The following is a 13,354-nucleotide window of genomic DNA, read 5'->3' as shown; positions in this document are numbered from 1 at the left end:
TCACAAGCTTTCAGTAGGCCGCGCCAGTCTCAGTTTTTGGTGGTGGGGGAACTGGACTGGCGTCAAATCTACTCCTCAAGCCAGTGCACTGGATCGGCTTTTTCCCACTGGACTGGAGTGTCAGCTGGCGCCGGTAGCGTTTACACGAGGCCAGCTAGCAGTCCAGCTGACTGCTAGCTGGCCTCGTGTAAACGCGGCTTTAGGGCCTAGTCATAGTTGGTCTGTGTCGAGATCCTGGAGCACTCTGCAAGGTAGCTGGGGCAGGTGTTCGATGTCAGCGCGTGTTTATGATCTTTTCCAGCTCTCTTGCAGTTCGTGCAGGTCGGTGGCTTGTTCATGTCTTTGCAGTCACGAATCGAATGTCCCTCCTTACAGCAGTGTCCACTCGTATCTCTCGTCGCGTTGCAGGTTTTGGCCAGGTGGCCGTATCTCTGGCATCTGTAGCATCTCGTCGTTACGATCTAGTCAATAACTGCATGCTCTCCAGTCTAGGCAAAGTCGTCCAGAACGTAAAAGGGTTCATCTTATCTCTGGGCTGACTTCGCAGGCCCAGTGACACGTCTCGGGGTCCCTCGGGCCCGTCCTGAAGAGGGGGGTGAAGCCTCCCACGAAGGTTTTCGGCTCCATCCCGTTGAACGGATGTTCTGCTCGAAGATGTCCCTCACGAGCTCATTTGGCTCCAGGACCCTTTTTTTTGTTTTTTGTTTTTGTTAAAGAGGGCCAGGTTTCAGCCATCCGGCTTATTGTGCACCCTCTCCCAGGTTTAAGCTGTATTAAATCCCAGGCCTTTACAAAACCATGAGATCTTCTGAACAATGCTTTCCTGTTCCAACCCCTCTTCCGTATGCATAAGAACACCTAGGGATCTTGAGCGTTTGTTCTGTAATGCCGGACATTCAAATATGACGTGCTTGGCTGTTTCTTCAGCCTTGCCACATTTCCTGCACAGTGTTTCCTGAACTGGAATACCTATTCTGTTCAGGTGACTTCGGAATATCCAATGACCTGTAATAAAACCAGTCACCTTTCGGATCTCCGTTCTACTCATTCTAAGGGCATCTGCTGCAATGTTCCTTGATGGTCCCTTGAGCATCCGCTTTGCTTGTACATTCCCCTCAGTATTTCTCCAATGTTGTAGGGGTTTGTTAACCATCCACTTGGTAACTGATCTACGTGCTAAGTTATATGAGACCCCACACGTTGGTTCAGGACCGGTAAAAGTACAGTTGGCTCCCAAGTTAGCGCAACTGTCTGCCCATTCATTACCTGTGATTCCTCTATGTCCAGTCACCCAAGTTAGAATAACTTGATTGGTTTTCGCCAGCAATTTCATAACCTTATGGCATTTCCAAACTGTCTTCTAATTACAGTCATGGTTGGCCAAGGCCTGCAGAGCAGCCCTGCTGTCCGAGTTAATGTAGATGGTTTTGCCTTTGTAACCCCTTTCCACATTAACTCTTGCACATTCTGCAAGGGCTGTAACTTCAGCCTGAAAGACATTTGCCAGTTTACCTAGGCTAAAGCTTTAGTTAACCCTAGGTCTGGCTCCCCAGACTCCTGCCCCAGTACCCTTCAGAGCCTTTGACCCGTCCGTGTACCAGGTTAGAGCCTTCTTCATGTAGTCAGGCTCACCTTTGACCATTCCTTCCTTTCAACATTGTTGACTTGAAATTGTTTTTCCCAGTCCGTAACCTTTGCCATTCTGTCAGACATAATTTCTAGAATATCCAGTTTGAGAATGTTAACGATCTTGGAGTGCTTACTAGCATGGTGATGATGCCAGTTCCCATTACACTTCAGTCTGTAGGCAGCCATCCTAGCCTCTCTTATGACGAATATGTCTAGGGGTGGGAGGTTTAGCACTACTTCCATAACAGCGGTTGGTGTTCCTCTCATAGCGCCCATTGTCCCCAAGCATGCCAACCGCTGTACCTTTGAAAGGTTTTTTGCGGCAGTCATCTGTTGGACTTTTGGCCACCATACCACTGAGCCATACACCATCATTGGTCTGATGACTCTGGTGTACAGCCAATGTGACATGTCAGGTCTAAGCCCCCATGTGCATCCTACCGCACGTCTTACCATCATCAATGTAGTCTGAGATCGGCTGATTATGTATTCCAGATGACTATTCCAAGTGAGTTTATCATCTAGTTTGACTCCTAGATATTTGAACTCCCTGCTTATCTGTATCTGGCCCACACATAGGACTAGCTCTGTGATTTCCAGTTTCCTCCTACTTGTAAATGGTATCATGACGGTCTTCGAAGGATTCACTGCAAGTCCTTCGTCACACCATCGCTCCACAATGGCCAGTGCTCTCTGCATCATTTCCAGACACGTAACCATATGCTTGCCTCTTATGAGTATGACAACATCATCTGCATAGCCTTGAGCATACATAACCTGTTCATTCAGAGTCCAGAGTAAGTCATCCACAACTATGTTCCACAGGCTTGGTGATAATACACCTCCTTGTGGAAATCCTGCGTTTTGACCTCTCTTGTGACTCCGCACAGAGATGCCTGTGCTCTTCTGCTCTTAACAGGTTGACTGCCACTCCCTTTTTTGCTGAGGCCACAATTTTTCTCTTAATAAAATTTGTAAATACTTGTTTTTTCATACATTATAGAAAGTAAATTTAGTAAAAATGTTAATACAATAAAATATTTTTTGAAGTGAGTACCAAATTTGGTACTCATGGCCTGTGGGTGAACACGAGTAACAAAAATGGTACTCATGGCCTGTGGTTGAAGAACATTTTTGTATCTATCATGCTGTATTAGAACCAACATAAACGAAAATCTGAGATTATCCTATGAATATTTGTAATAAAAGGGTTAGGCTCATTAAGTACGCACTCACAGGTTGTTTAAAAAAGATATAAAAAAATTATGCAAAACTGAACCAAACTAATACATATCAATACAGTGTAGATAAGAGTATAATTCATAAGACACATTGAATTATAACAATTTTGCCTAGTGATAAATCTACTTGACCTTTGTTACATGTTTGGCAAAAAACACTCCGAACAGAGAAAATTTTCACATTCAGAACAAATGGTTGAAACCTTTTTTGTAACTTTTTGTGCCAACTGCCTTCCACCCTCTAGCTGATGCTGTATATATCAAACACAACATTTGCTTCGTTTGCTTTTCTGAAGTGTATGAGAACTCACAGGTGCCCTGGGAAGGTCTACTAGATGTTGGTCCTTATTTTTTAGTTCTCACACGTCACTCTCTAAATTCGGAAATTGTCAAATTCCTTTCTGTGACTGTTTTGAACAAATACTGATCATTGATAACACATGTGGTTAGAAGAATGTCAACTGCAATTTTTCTGTACCACTTGACTGACCTCCTAAGAGGTGAAGAATAAGATCCCATTTGGTCACTTAAGTCTATGAAGGACTTGCCACTGTTGTAGTCTATGGTTGCTGTAGGTTTCATTTTCTTTTTTCCACCCTTCAATGTTATCTCCTGCATCTCGTCACCATGCTTCGTCGATAACATCAATACGTCCCGCTTATCTTTCCATTTCAGTACTACAATGTTATCATCATTTTATTGGCTATTATTTCACCTTTTTTCCAACTTTTTTACCAATACGTCTTTAGGTAATTTTTTCCGGTTTTTCCTGATTGTTCCTACTAAGTGTGTACTATTATCATTAAGAGTTTTTGCTAACTTAACACTTGTATACCAATTATCAGTATACAGAGTTTTGCCAAAATTAAGATAAGGTTCCATTAATTCTAATACAACTTTGGCTGAAACTTCTTGCTCAGGCTCCTTTTCTTTTCCAGCATATACTTTGTAAGTACATGTGTAACCTCCATCCACACACAATTTGAATACTTTTACTCCATAACGATGCCTTTTATTTTTCAACTGATTCATCAATACATGTTTAATCTTTAAGTTTTACATAGTATTTGAATTTTTCATTCAATATTGCCACGAGGTTTGAAATTTTATATAGCCTATCACCCTCGTGCTCTTGTTCGTTGTCTGCACAGTGAAACATTCTCAGCAAGAGCTCAAATCTATTTCGTGACATGATTTTTGGAATGTGTGACACGTACAAATCATCTTGACGCCAATAGTCAGTAATACTTGGGAAATTTTGAAGGCCCATCAACATAATTATACCTAAGAAATTCTTCATTTCTTCGGCAGTACAATTTTTCCACTTACCTAGACGAGAGTGGGGACTGATGCCTGTGTTTGTATTTTGCTGAGCTGTCAAACATTGTTCAGCATAACTATTAGTTTCAGTTACTAATAAAGATAGTAATTCATCATCTAAAAATAGTTGGTAGAAATCTACAGGAGCTAAATTTATCATGGTGTCAATTATGACATGGTTGATTCCAACTTCATCGCCTTCAAGATTGAATGGGTATATATTGAAAACTGTCAACTGGTTTCCATGTTTGCCCAATGTTCAAACAAGTAGGTTGATTATGAGACCTATTAGGATAATCTTGATCTACGTCATTCCCATCAACAATAGGCTGTTCAGGTTCCATTTAAATGCTAGCTTTAGCCTGAACTTGAGTTTTTTTTAGCTACTTGCTTATTATTGTTTAAACATGTTTTTGTGTGTGTTACATGATTTTTCTTAGGTGTACTTGTTATAAGCTTACGTTTTCGTGATACTCCAGTACTGGTACTTGGGGCTGGTTCAACGTAGTCAATATCACTGTCACTGGTTTCATTGCAACTGAACACAAAATCTGGATCAGCATCTAAATCGTCATCAAAAACTTCAATGAAATTGTCACTATCATACAAAACATTTCCTGCCTCAGAACTTCTGAAACTTTCATCTAATAGTTGTAAAATATATCCGTCATTCTCATTATCCATTTTTAAGTTGCACTAATGTACTGTCAACAAGTGACTATAACCAACAAATCCATTCAACTGAAAAATAAACAACAAACAAGTGCTGCCAACTGTCAAATGACAAGCATAAAATTACTTGCTAAAGTCATAAAAAGCTTAAACACATGTTTTTATAAGAAACACCTTTCTGAAAAAACATTTAATTTAATTACTGTTTCGAAAAAACAAACAAAAATAAAACTGAATGTTCAGAATGGTGAGTACCAAATATGGTACTCACGGCCCCACGGTGTAAACTACTGAGTACCATTCTGTACCTCAGAACCAGACTAGCGCAACTCACATGTCACTAATTTTACAGGAGAGCACAAAAACTTGTAAGAACATATGTTTCTTTACTGTAACAATTCTATGGCTTGGACTTTTTATGAATTATTATGTTTTTTATGTTTTTAGAGGTGAATTATTCATGACTTTGGTTTAATAATTTTTTTGAAATTTTTTAATAGCTTGGTAAGGGACTTACGCTGTTATGGTTCAAAATAAAAAACACATATATTTAAGATACGCTTTTATTTTTATATACATCTAAATTAATAATACTTATTTATTAATATGTTTACATAAGTAAGGTTAAGTCAAAAATTAAAACATGAAATTCATTGGTAGATGATAAATATTTTTTTTAAATAACTCAACTGACGTTGAATCTTCATCTGGAAAGTCTCCCGCATCCTCTCCATGGGGCAGGAGTTGAAAGTAAGCTTTATACTCATTAGGTACCCATTGTAAAATTGTCATGAGATCTCTGTATTTCTGTGAGCTGATTGGCTTTTTGCTCTGTCTTAGCTGAGGGATGGTTGTAGGCATTGTAACTTCTTGATTTCTCAGAGATCGTCTGGTTAGGTCAACTTCTTTGAACGTGTCATTTTTAAAATTAGTTTTGTAAAAAAGAACACCCACTTTGTCAGATCTAAGTTGCAACCACACAGTTGCAGATATCAAAAAGGGTTCACCATCAGTGTTTTTCTTTCTTGCTACGAAAGCAGATTTTCTGCCTTTCACAATGGCCATGAAATCTAGAAAATCTTCTAAATTCATTCTCTTAACTTCAAAGGGGTCTTTCTTCTTACAGGAAGCAATACAATTTGCCCAATCATTACATGTATATATTGTGTTGCCAGAAATATGTTTCTTGGCTCTTTCAATTATACTGTGTTGGCCATCTACTTCCATATGTGTGTGACCTGGAAGCAAAAATTTGTGATTTATCTCTCTCAAGTTTGGACTAGTTTTCAATAACCATATATACATTAAAATCATGTTCATGTTACGGTTTTGTCCGCTACAGTTGTCTGTCCAGACGGTTAATTTCTCAATTCCGCTTTCAATAATATCTCTACTTGCCCAAGCATAAAAACAAGAGGCCATTTCACTTCCACCTCTACCCCCTGTTACTTCATCCCATAGCATGCACCAGGTCTTATTGTTTGCAGGATCATGAATCGTGTAATTTAGTGTCCAAAGTTTCCTTAGGTAAAAGCTTTGTGAATTTGTAAGATTAGGTGTAGGGAGACATTTTTGAAGGTCAGCCATTACTACTTTGCTTTTGTGATCTTCTTTTCCATGAAGTTTGTCTTCCCTTTTCAAACGATATCTGGACGCAGCCTCATCTAAATGCTCTTGGTGTCTCCTGCTAATCTCTTCCAATTCTTCTGAATTTTGTTTATTCTTCAATCTACATTCAAATTCATCACACACATCGCATGTGTCATTGTCTGGTAACTTGAATGCCATGTTAAAGTCCTCATTAAACACTTTGCTAAACAACCACTTCTTTGCAGGATTAACTTGTTTTTCTCTACACTCTTCAACATACAGTCCATACATTTTGTTAATGTTGAGGTGATTGCCCAAATATTTCCTGCTTGTACGTTCTCTGCTGTAATGGCTTTGATACGCTGGATATTTTGAAATATGAGATTTAATTCCATCTATTATTTCATTCTTAATTTTTGTTCCAGGTACATGTTTACCTCTTTGGTCAGGCTCAACCATTCCTGTCTTGCTTGTTTTCTGTTGTGATATTCGCATAAACATCTCAGAGATAGCCAGAGTGTTTAGGAAAAATGTTTTGCAGACTATTTCTTCACAACTATTTATTTGAAAACTAAATTTATTACTTTGAGCCCGGTTTCCCTTTGAGCCATCTTTCTTCCTGGACCTAGCGACAGGCTTGCTGCTTATGTAGGAAACAACAAACTGACGTTTTAGAATCCCAGTCTCTGTCTTCTCTCCAAAAATCTGAAAATATACCTTCTCTCTGATCTTTGGTAATGTAAAGCGCTGATAGCACTTGAGACGGCAAGTAGATTTGCAAGGAGATTTCAGAGATCTTGCTTTAATCTCTGCTCCCTTAGCACTAAGATAGTTTTTTCCACTAACTCTTAGCTGTTTCCTCACACATTTTTTCCATTTGTTTTCATTCCTCACCCTCTTCTTTCCTTTTTTTACATTAGGATTGGTTTTGTTTGCTTCTTCCTCCGTGTCCGAATCAGTGTAAGGAACCAGTAGAATTTTGTCTTGAGCTATCTTTTGGCTCCTCCTCACATAAGAAGTACTGTCACTTGAAACCTTTGAAGCAACTCTAGGAATACTCACTATAGACTCATCAGTAGATAGTTCTGACTCTGAGTTGAAACGAGGACAGTATGTGCTATCAATATCAGTGTCATCTACGTTAGATGACAAAACAGAAGTTCCTGGTGATGGGATATCTGCATTACCAGAGACAGCCAATTCTTGAAGACTATCCTCTTCTTCAGCAACTAGGCCTGAAAAATATGAAATTGTGAATTATCGGTTATAAATGTGGTATTATAAATTTAAAACTTGATTAACATAACCGCTGAAGATCATAATTAAAGTATATATAATTAGAAGTGTTTAAGCATCACATTTTTAGGTCCAGTATGAACTAATGTATGAAAGCCTTGGTAGAATCATTTGTAAATTAGTATGACAAAACATTTGTTTTATTGAAATTTTATTCACATTTTGTACAACATAAAAATTTGTCTCTACAAAAAGAAGGCCGAATGTCAAACTTGAGATTAAAATTGCAATATCAAGCATGGTAAACTACATATTTTTAGCAGTTTGCAATCATCAAAGCAGCTTTAAAAATATGAATTAGTTGTATATGGCACCAAAAATTAAGATAAATATATACGTATGAATGTACTTGTAACACACTTAATCTGTAAGAACGAAAAACACTCACTTCATGGGTAAGCTTAAGTATACAAATAGCTATTATTTGTGTAGTATGACAAAAAAAAACAAGTCCACTATAATTTACAAAACTTTCCCATCATGGTGAATGGTTTTATAGGGCTGCAATATAATAAATGACCATCAGTCGATTAACAGTATATCGACTATTCATATAATCGTAGTATCGATATTCGTGATTATCTACCACAACCAAAATATCCTACCGGTAATTACATCATAGTTATTTCAATTCACAGTCTAATTCAGCTGTAATATCTAAAATAATAACAGATGACAATGTTATTAATTTTAAATATTTATAATTCGAATGTTTATGTACTCAATAGTTTCGATATTGACTAACGATATACTGGTATTCGACGGGTGGTCGCTTATTATACTGCAGTCTTTTATAGTAGTGAGTTTAAAACATTCTTGATGAACACTTACCTTGCGATGAAAAGGAGATATCATATGACTGAAAATCCTGGTTGGTAATACCATCATTCCAAACAATATTTTCATCAGTAGCGAATTCTTTATTACTTTCTGATTCGACTTCCATTATATATTCATTTTCATTGTTGAGAAGAACAAACGGATCAACTGCCTGCAAAATATAAATTTATTGTATTTTTACGACCTTCAGTGAAAATAGGCTAATAGTATAATTATTGTTGTGGTATGCTTATAATTTAATTTTGTACGGATAGGCTCAGCCACTTGAAAGTAACTCACACCAGTATTGTAAACAGATTTATCAATCTATACCAATTTGATTACCAATAAGTGTTTTAACCCTATAAGTAGTAGGGATGAAGTTGCTGGAGAGTTTTTAACAAGTTTTGGGACCCAGAGGTTTAACAAAAGAATAATACCAGTTGTTAGAAAAAAATGAGGGCTAAGAGTTATAACAGTAAAAAAATTGGTTTGCAACACAAGTAATTGTATAAGTATATTTTAACCAGGCTTACCTGTAATGATGTCAATGAGGGTGCAGGATTTGTGTCCATCGAAGACAAGCTTAAGACGTTTGTTTCATTGTTTTCTTTAGTAGTTTGTTCTGGTAATAATAGTAATTGCTGAGAATTATTTACATTGTCCTCCAAAGCTAATTGTAAAATAAGTTTCGCTCTGCTGCTCATGTTGATGAAACTATAAGTTTAGGTTAGGGCATCAATTCATGTAAATTTCACATTCGACCAATCAGCTGAGACATGCACAACTACTCTAGAAAATAAAACAGCTGTTTGTATCAACCATTCTAGCAACAATAAAGTTGAGCCAGAGTAGCGTAACTCCCCAGCTGGAGTTACGCTCTGTACTTTTTAAATTTTTGTGAGGACCATAACATATTAAGTGACCTTACGCTGTTCTGGTTCTTACATCCCTTTGGAATTAAGCTATTTCAAACACTCCTATTTCCTGCTAGGTTTTTTTTTAAGGAGTTACATTGTTATGGCTTTATAAAGCAGAAAAAAATATATACAGAATGCTCAAAACCAGAATATCGAAAAATTTGGAGTTACGCTAGTGTGGTTCTGACGTACAGCATTTATGGTACTCATATCAGTCAACCTGTTATTTATCCATCTAACAGTTTTCTCCGTACCCCTGGATGTAAGCTTAGACACTATAGAGTGAGTACTCGTATTATCAAAAGCTCCTTCTATATCCAGGAATACTGCTAAAGCTATTTCCTTTTGTCCAATAGCTTGCTCAATCTTGCCAACCAGTCAGTGTAGGGCTGTTTCACAAGATTTACCTTTCTGATAGGCATGTTGATTTGGATGTAAGGGACGGTTGATGAGGACTGTGTCCCTTAAATGCCTATCCAGAACCTTCTCTATGGTCTTGACGAAGAAGGATGTTAGGCTTATTGGTCTACAGGCCTTTGCAACCTCATAGGAGGGTTTACCTGGCTTCGGGATAAATATAACCCTAGAGGTAGGTCCTCCAGGATGAGGGTATGACTCCTGTCGCTAGACTAGTTCTAAACAGTCGTAGAAGCAGAGGTATCACAAGCCCCCACTTTCCTGCAGTAAATCAGGAAAAATGCCATCGGTACCTGGTGACTTGAACGGCTTAAAAGACTCCAGGGCCCGTTTTATCCCTAAGTAGTTGATAACAGTCTTTGCACAGTTCCAGTCCTCCTTAGACGAGCTATCTCTAGGTTCTCGCCGCCATTCACTAACAACTGTTTCACTGGTTTTAAAAGGTCCTGGGATGTGTGTATTCAGTAAACACTGAAAAGTCTCCTCAGGATCCTTGGTGTGAGTCCCATCTTCCCTAAGTAGAGTACCCACCACATTTATGGGGCTTCAAGCTAGGACTTTTTGGAGTTTTGCACAGTCAGGTGCCTTATCAATACTCTGACAGAATTCTCTCCACGAGTTTCTCTTAGCTCTTCTCACCTCTTTATTGTACTCTGTTAGGGCAGCAGAGTACCTATCCCAGTTCCCTGCACGTTTGCACGTATTATATGCTCTGCGAAGGTTTTTCCTCAAGGTTTCCAGCCCCCGGTTCCACCAACATGCTTTTTTCCTTGAATTTGTTTCTATCACGGGGCAGGCTTTGTGGTACGATTCTTTCATGACGTTTTGCAAAGAGTTCGCCATGTCCTCGACCCCTTGCCCCTAATACCCATTTTTCATTACTAGATTGCTTTTTAGCTCTGCATTGAAAGCTACCCAATCTGTTTTCTTTGGGTTTCTATAGTTCTCATTTATTTTGTACGACCTCATGTCAAAGGAGATATACCTATGATCTGAATCAGATGCTTCATCCAGCACACTCCAGTTTAAAACTTTAGTTGCAATATAGTTGCTAGCCAGAGTTATATCTAAGACCTCTTCTCTTACCCCTGTACCTCTTCTTTGTACAAAAGTTGGTTTACGGCCTTGATTCATAATAACTAAGTTAGATTCTACTATAAAATTCAAGAGGCACTCACCCCGATTGTTGATGTTGCTGCTCCCCCAAGCGGTGTGGTGGGGATTCGCATCACAACCGACAATTAGGTGCCTCCGCGTAAGGGTTCCGAACTCCACAATCCGCCTCATCTCCGCAGTTGGCGGTGGTTCTGGAGAATCGTATGGGAGGTAAACCGCTGCAAACAGGATTCTGATGTTGCCATCACCTGTCTGCAAGTGAACCTCTGTCAAGGCTGTGTCTCTAGAAAACATTTGTGCCATTTTTAGTGATTTGATTTTGTTACTGACATATATACATGCTCTAGGGTTGTTACTGCCAGAATCGTATATCAAATTACCTTTAGCGGTGCTCATTCCCATCACACGACTGCCAACGGTCCATGGTTCTTGGATCAGGACCACGCCTATGTCGTCAGCCAGGATCTTCTGGCAGAGTGTTGCCGTAGCTGCTCTGTTGTGGTGTAGGTTTATCTGGAGCACCGCTGTCATCCTCTATTGGTCGTTACCTCCCTGCACCTTGAAGGTGATCCTGTCGCTGCCAAAAAATGCGCGCATCGCCAGAGTCTTCAGCTTCTTCAGGGAGTCTTCGTCCACATGAAGGACCAGGAATTCGCCGTTGGTGCTAGATTTCCCTCCAACAGCAGTCTGTTGGTCCGTGTCAAGGTCATTTTGGTTTTTGAGGGCTTCGAACAGCTCTTGCTTGCTGTCCACCTCGATGTCATTAGGGATAAAAGTTGAAACTTTAAAAATCTTAAAATTTTTAAGATTTTTAGGCTTTTAGCTGGGCCCATTTTCAGCTGAACTCCTTCAAAACTACTCAGCTCCTGGACCTGCTTTTTTAGCCACTCCTTAGTTTCTGTGTTTACACAGCCGACCACTATCGCTCCACCTTCAACATGACATCTGGACATCCTAACGTTTTTGCCCTTAAAGGCGCGTTTGCCCAGCACTTTCTTCAGGTTGTTGGCTTCTTCCATCAATAATTTTACTTCTGGGTGTTCGAGCCGGACAATAGCCAGCTTCTCCACAGAGATCATTTCGGCATAAGTTTCGGGTGTCTTCTTAGTGACACCTCCATCACGCCCCTTCCTTCTTTTCTCCCCTCCCTTTGCTTGTTCTTCAGGTGTCAGCTGCGATCGCAGCCTCTTCACACCTGCATAGCTTGGGGTTTGTTGTTTTTGGGGTGGTATGGAATGAGTTTTCCCTTGCTCTGGGGGCCCGACAACAACCAAGTTCCCTTTTGAGGAACCGGCTTCGTTGTGTGGTTTTATCAGAGCTCGGTTTTTCTCTTCCCACCTCTTCTGCCTTTCTTTCCGGGGGATTATTGGCTCACCTCTAGCGACAGCCTCTTCAATCCTCCGCTTTCGTAGTTCGCCTCTCGAGAGCCGCTTCTTTTTTGGCTCTTCTGGCCGAACTTCGCCTTCTGACAGGAGAAGTCTGTCTTCCTCCATTGGGGTCATCTCAGACACTCTTAATTGCTCAATCGGTGGCTCTTCTGGTTGAGTTTCGCTTACCTCTTGAGTTTCAGTTTTGGGTTTTTTTACTTTTCCTTTCTCCATTCTGTTCCCACGAGAACCGTGCTGACAGAAAGGCAGCAACCTCGTGAGATGCATCATTACACATCAAGTATATGAAGCATGTGTCAAGCAACCTGTCTGAGACTGATTGTCCGCATGTACTAAAGCTGAATCCGTTGATGTCAAACGGTAGACTGACGATGGTGCAAAGCCAGAGAATGAGTCCATACCTGGTCTGCCAGCTCTCTGTGTCTCTTGTGTCCTGCTCCTCTAGCAGTTTTAGAACTGGCTCAAGATAGTTTACCTCATGAGGCAAATGTTCAAAAACTATTTTATAACCTCTAACACTTGATATACTTAAGAGGTACTTAAAGGCTCTGCTTTTCACTATTAATGTTGAGTCTGACTTGCGGACGAGTTCCACGATATGAAGAAGAAATGTATCTAAGTAGGGATCTATCAAATGCGGTTGGTGTACATATTTGTTAAAAATCGACACAAATCTCTCGTTTGCCTTCTCCGCTTCTCTGTCTATTTCCACTGAATGGACGAAGTGCAGTTCGTTTATTGAACTTAATATAATATCACTTTCTAAGAACGCGTCCAATACACAAGATACACGCACGGGCTCTTCATCTTCGAGATCACTCGCGTTTGACATTCTTAAAAGAACTGTGTAAACGTTAACTAAAATAATACTGAACAGTTGAAGTGATTCCGTAATCAGTCCTCCTTCGGCTTCTTTGTATCCCTCCAGGACCCTTGGTACGTCGTA

The 13,354-nt window shown here is 39.7% G+C and overlaps 1 protein-coding gene across 1 annotated transcript; it reads right to left on the bottom strand.

The window, feature by feature from the left end:
- Positions 1–206: 206 nt before the first annotated feature.
- On the bottom strand, positions 207–9,673 carry LOC124358463. Its single transcript, XM_046810759.1, has 6 exons — positions 9,104–9,673; positions 8,580–8,739; positions 7,037–7,687; positions 4,200–4,244; positions 3,361–3,547; positions 207–438 (listed from the first exon to the last, which is right to left on the bottom strand). Exons 1-6 carry the CDS (start codon positions 9,272–9,274, stop codon positions 207–209), a joined length of 1,446 nt encoding a protein of 481 aa, XP_046666715.1. The 5' UTR covers positions 9,275–9,673.
- Between the last annotated feature and the right edge of the window lie 3,681 nt (positions 9,674–13,354).

Source organism: Homalodisca vitripennis, chromosome 3 (genome assembly GCF_021130785.1).
Source record: "Homalodisca vitripennis isolate AUS2020 chromosome 3, UT_GWSS_2.1, whole genome shotgun sequence".
Lineage (NCBI taxonomy): Eukaryota > Metazoa > Arthropoda > Insecta > Hemiptera > Cicadellidae > Homalodisca > Homalodisca vitripennis.
The sequence above is the reverse complement of the archived record's forward strand: the minus strand, read 5'-3'. Positions and strand labels throughout refer to the sequence as shown.

Excerpts from the sequence above, each read along its gene's own strand:
- LOC124358463 (XM_046810759.1), bottom strand. The coding sequence starts at position 9,274 with ATGAGCAGCAGAGCGAAACTTATTTTACAATTAGCTTTGGAGGACAAT. Across the intron at positions 3,548-4,199 it reads CAGTCCCCACTCTCGTCTAG|TACTGAAATGGAAAGATAAG; the intron begins GTAAGTGGAAAA and ends ATAACATTGTAG. Across the intron at positions 439-3,360 it reads TATTCTTCACCTCTTAGGAG|ATGCCAGAGATACGGCCACC; the intron begins GTCAGTCAAGTG and ends GAGATGCTACAG.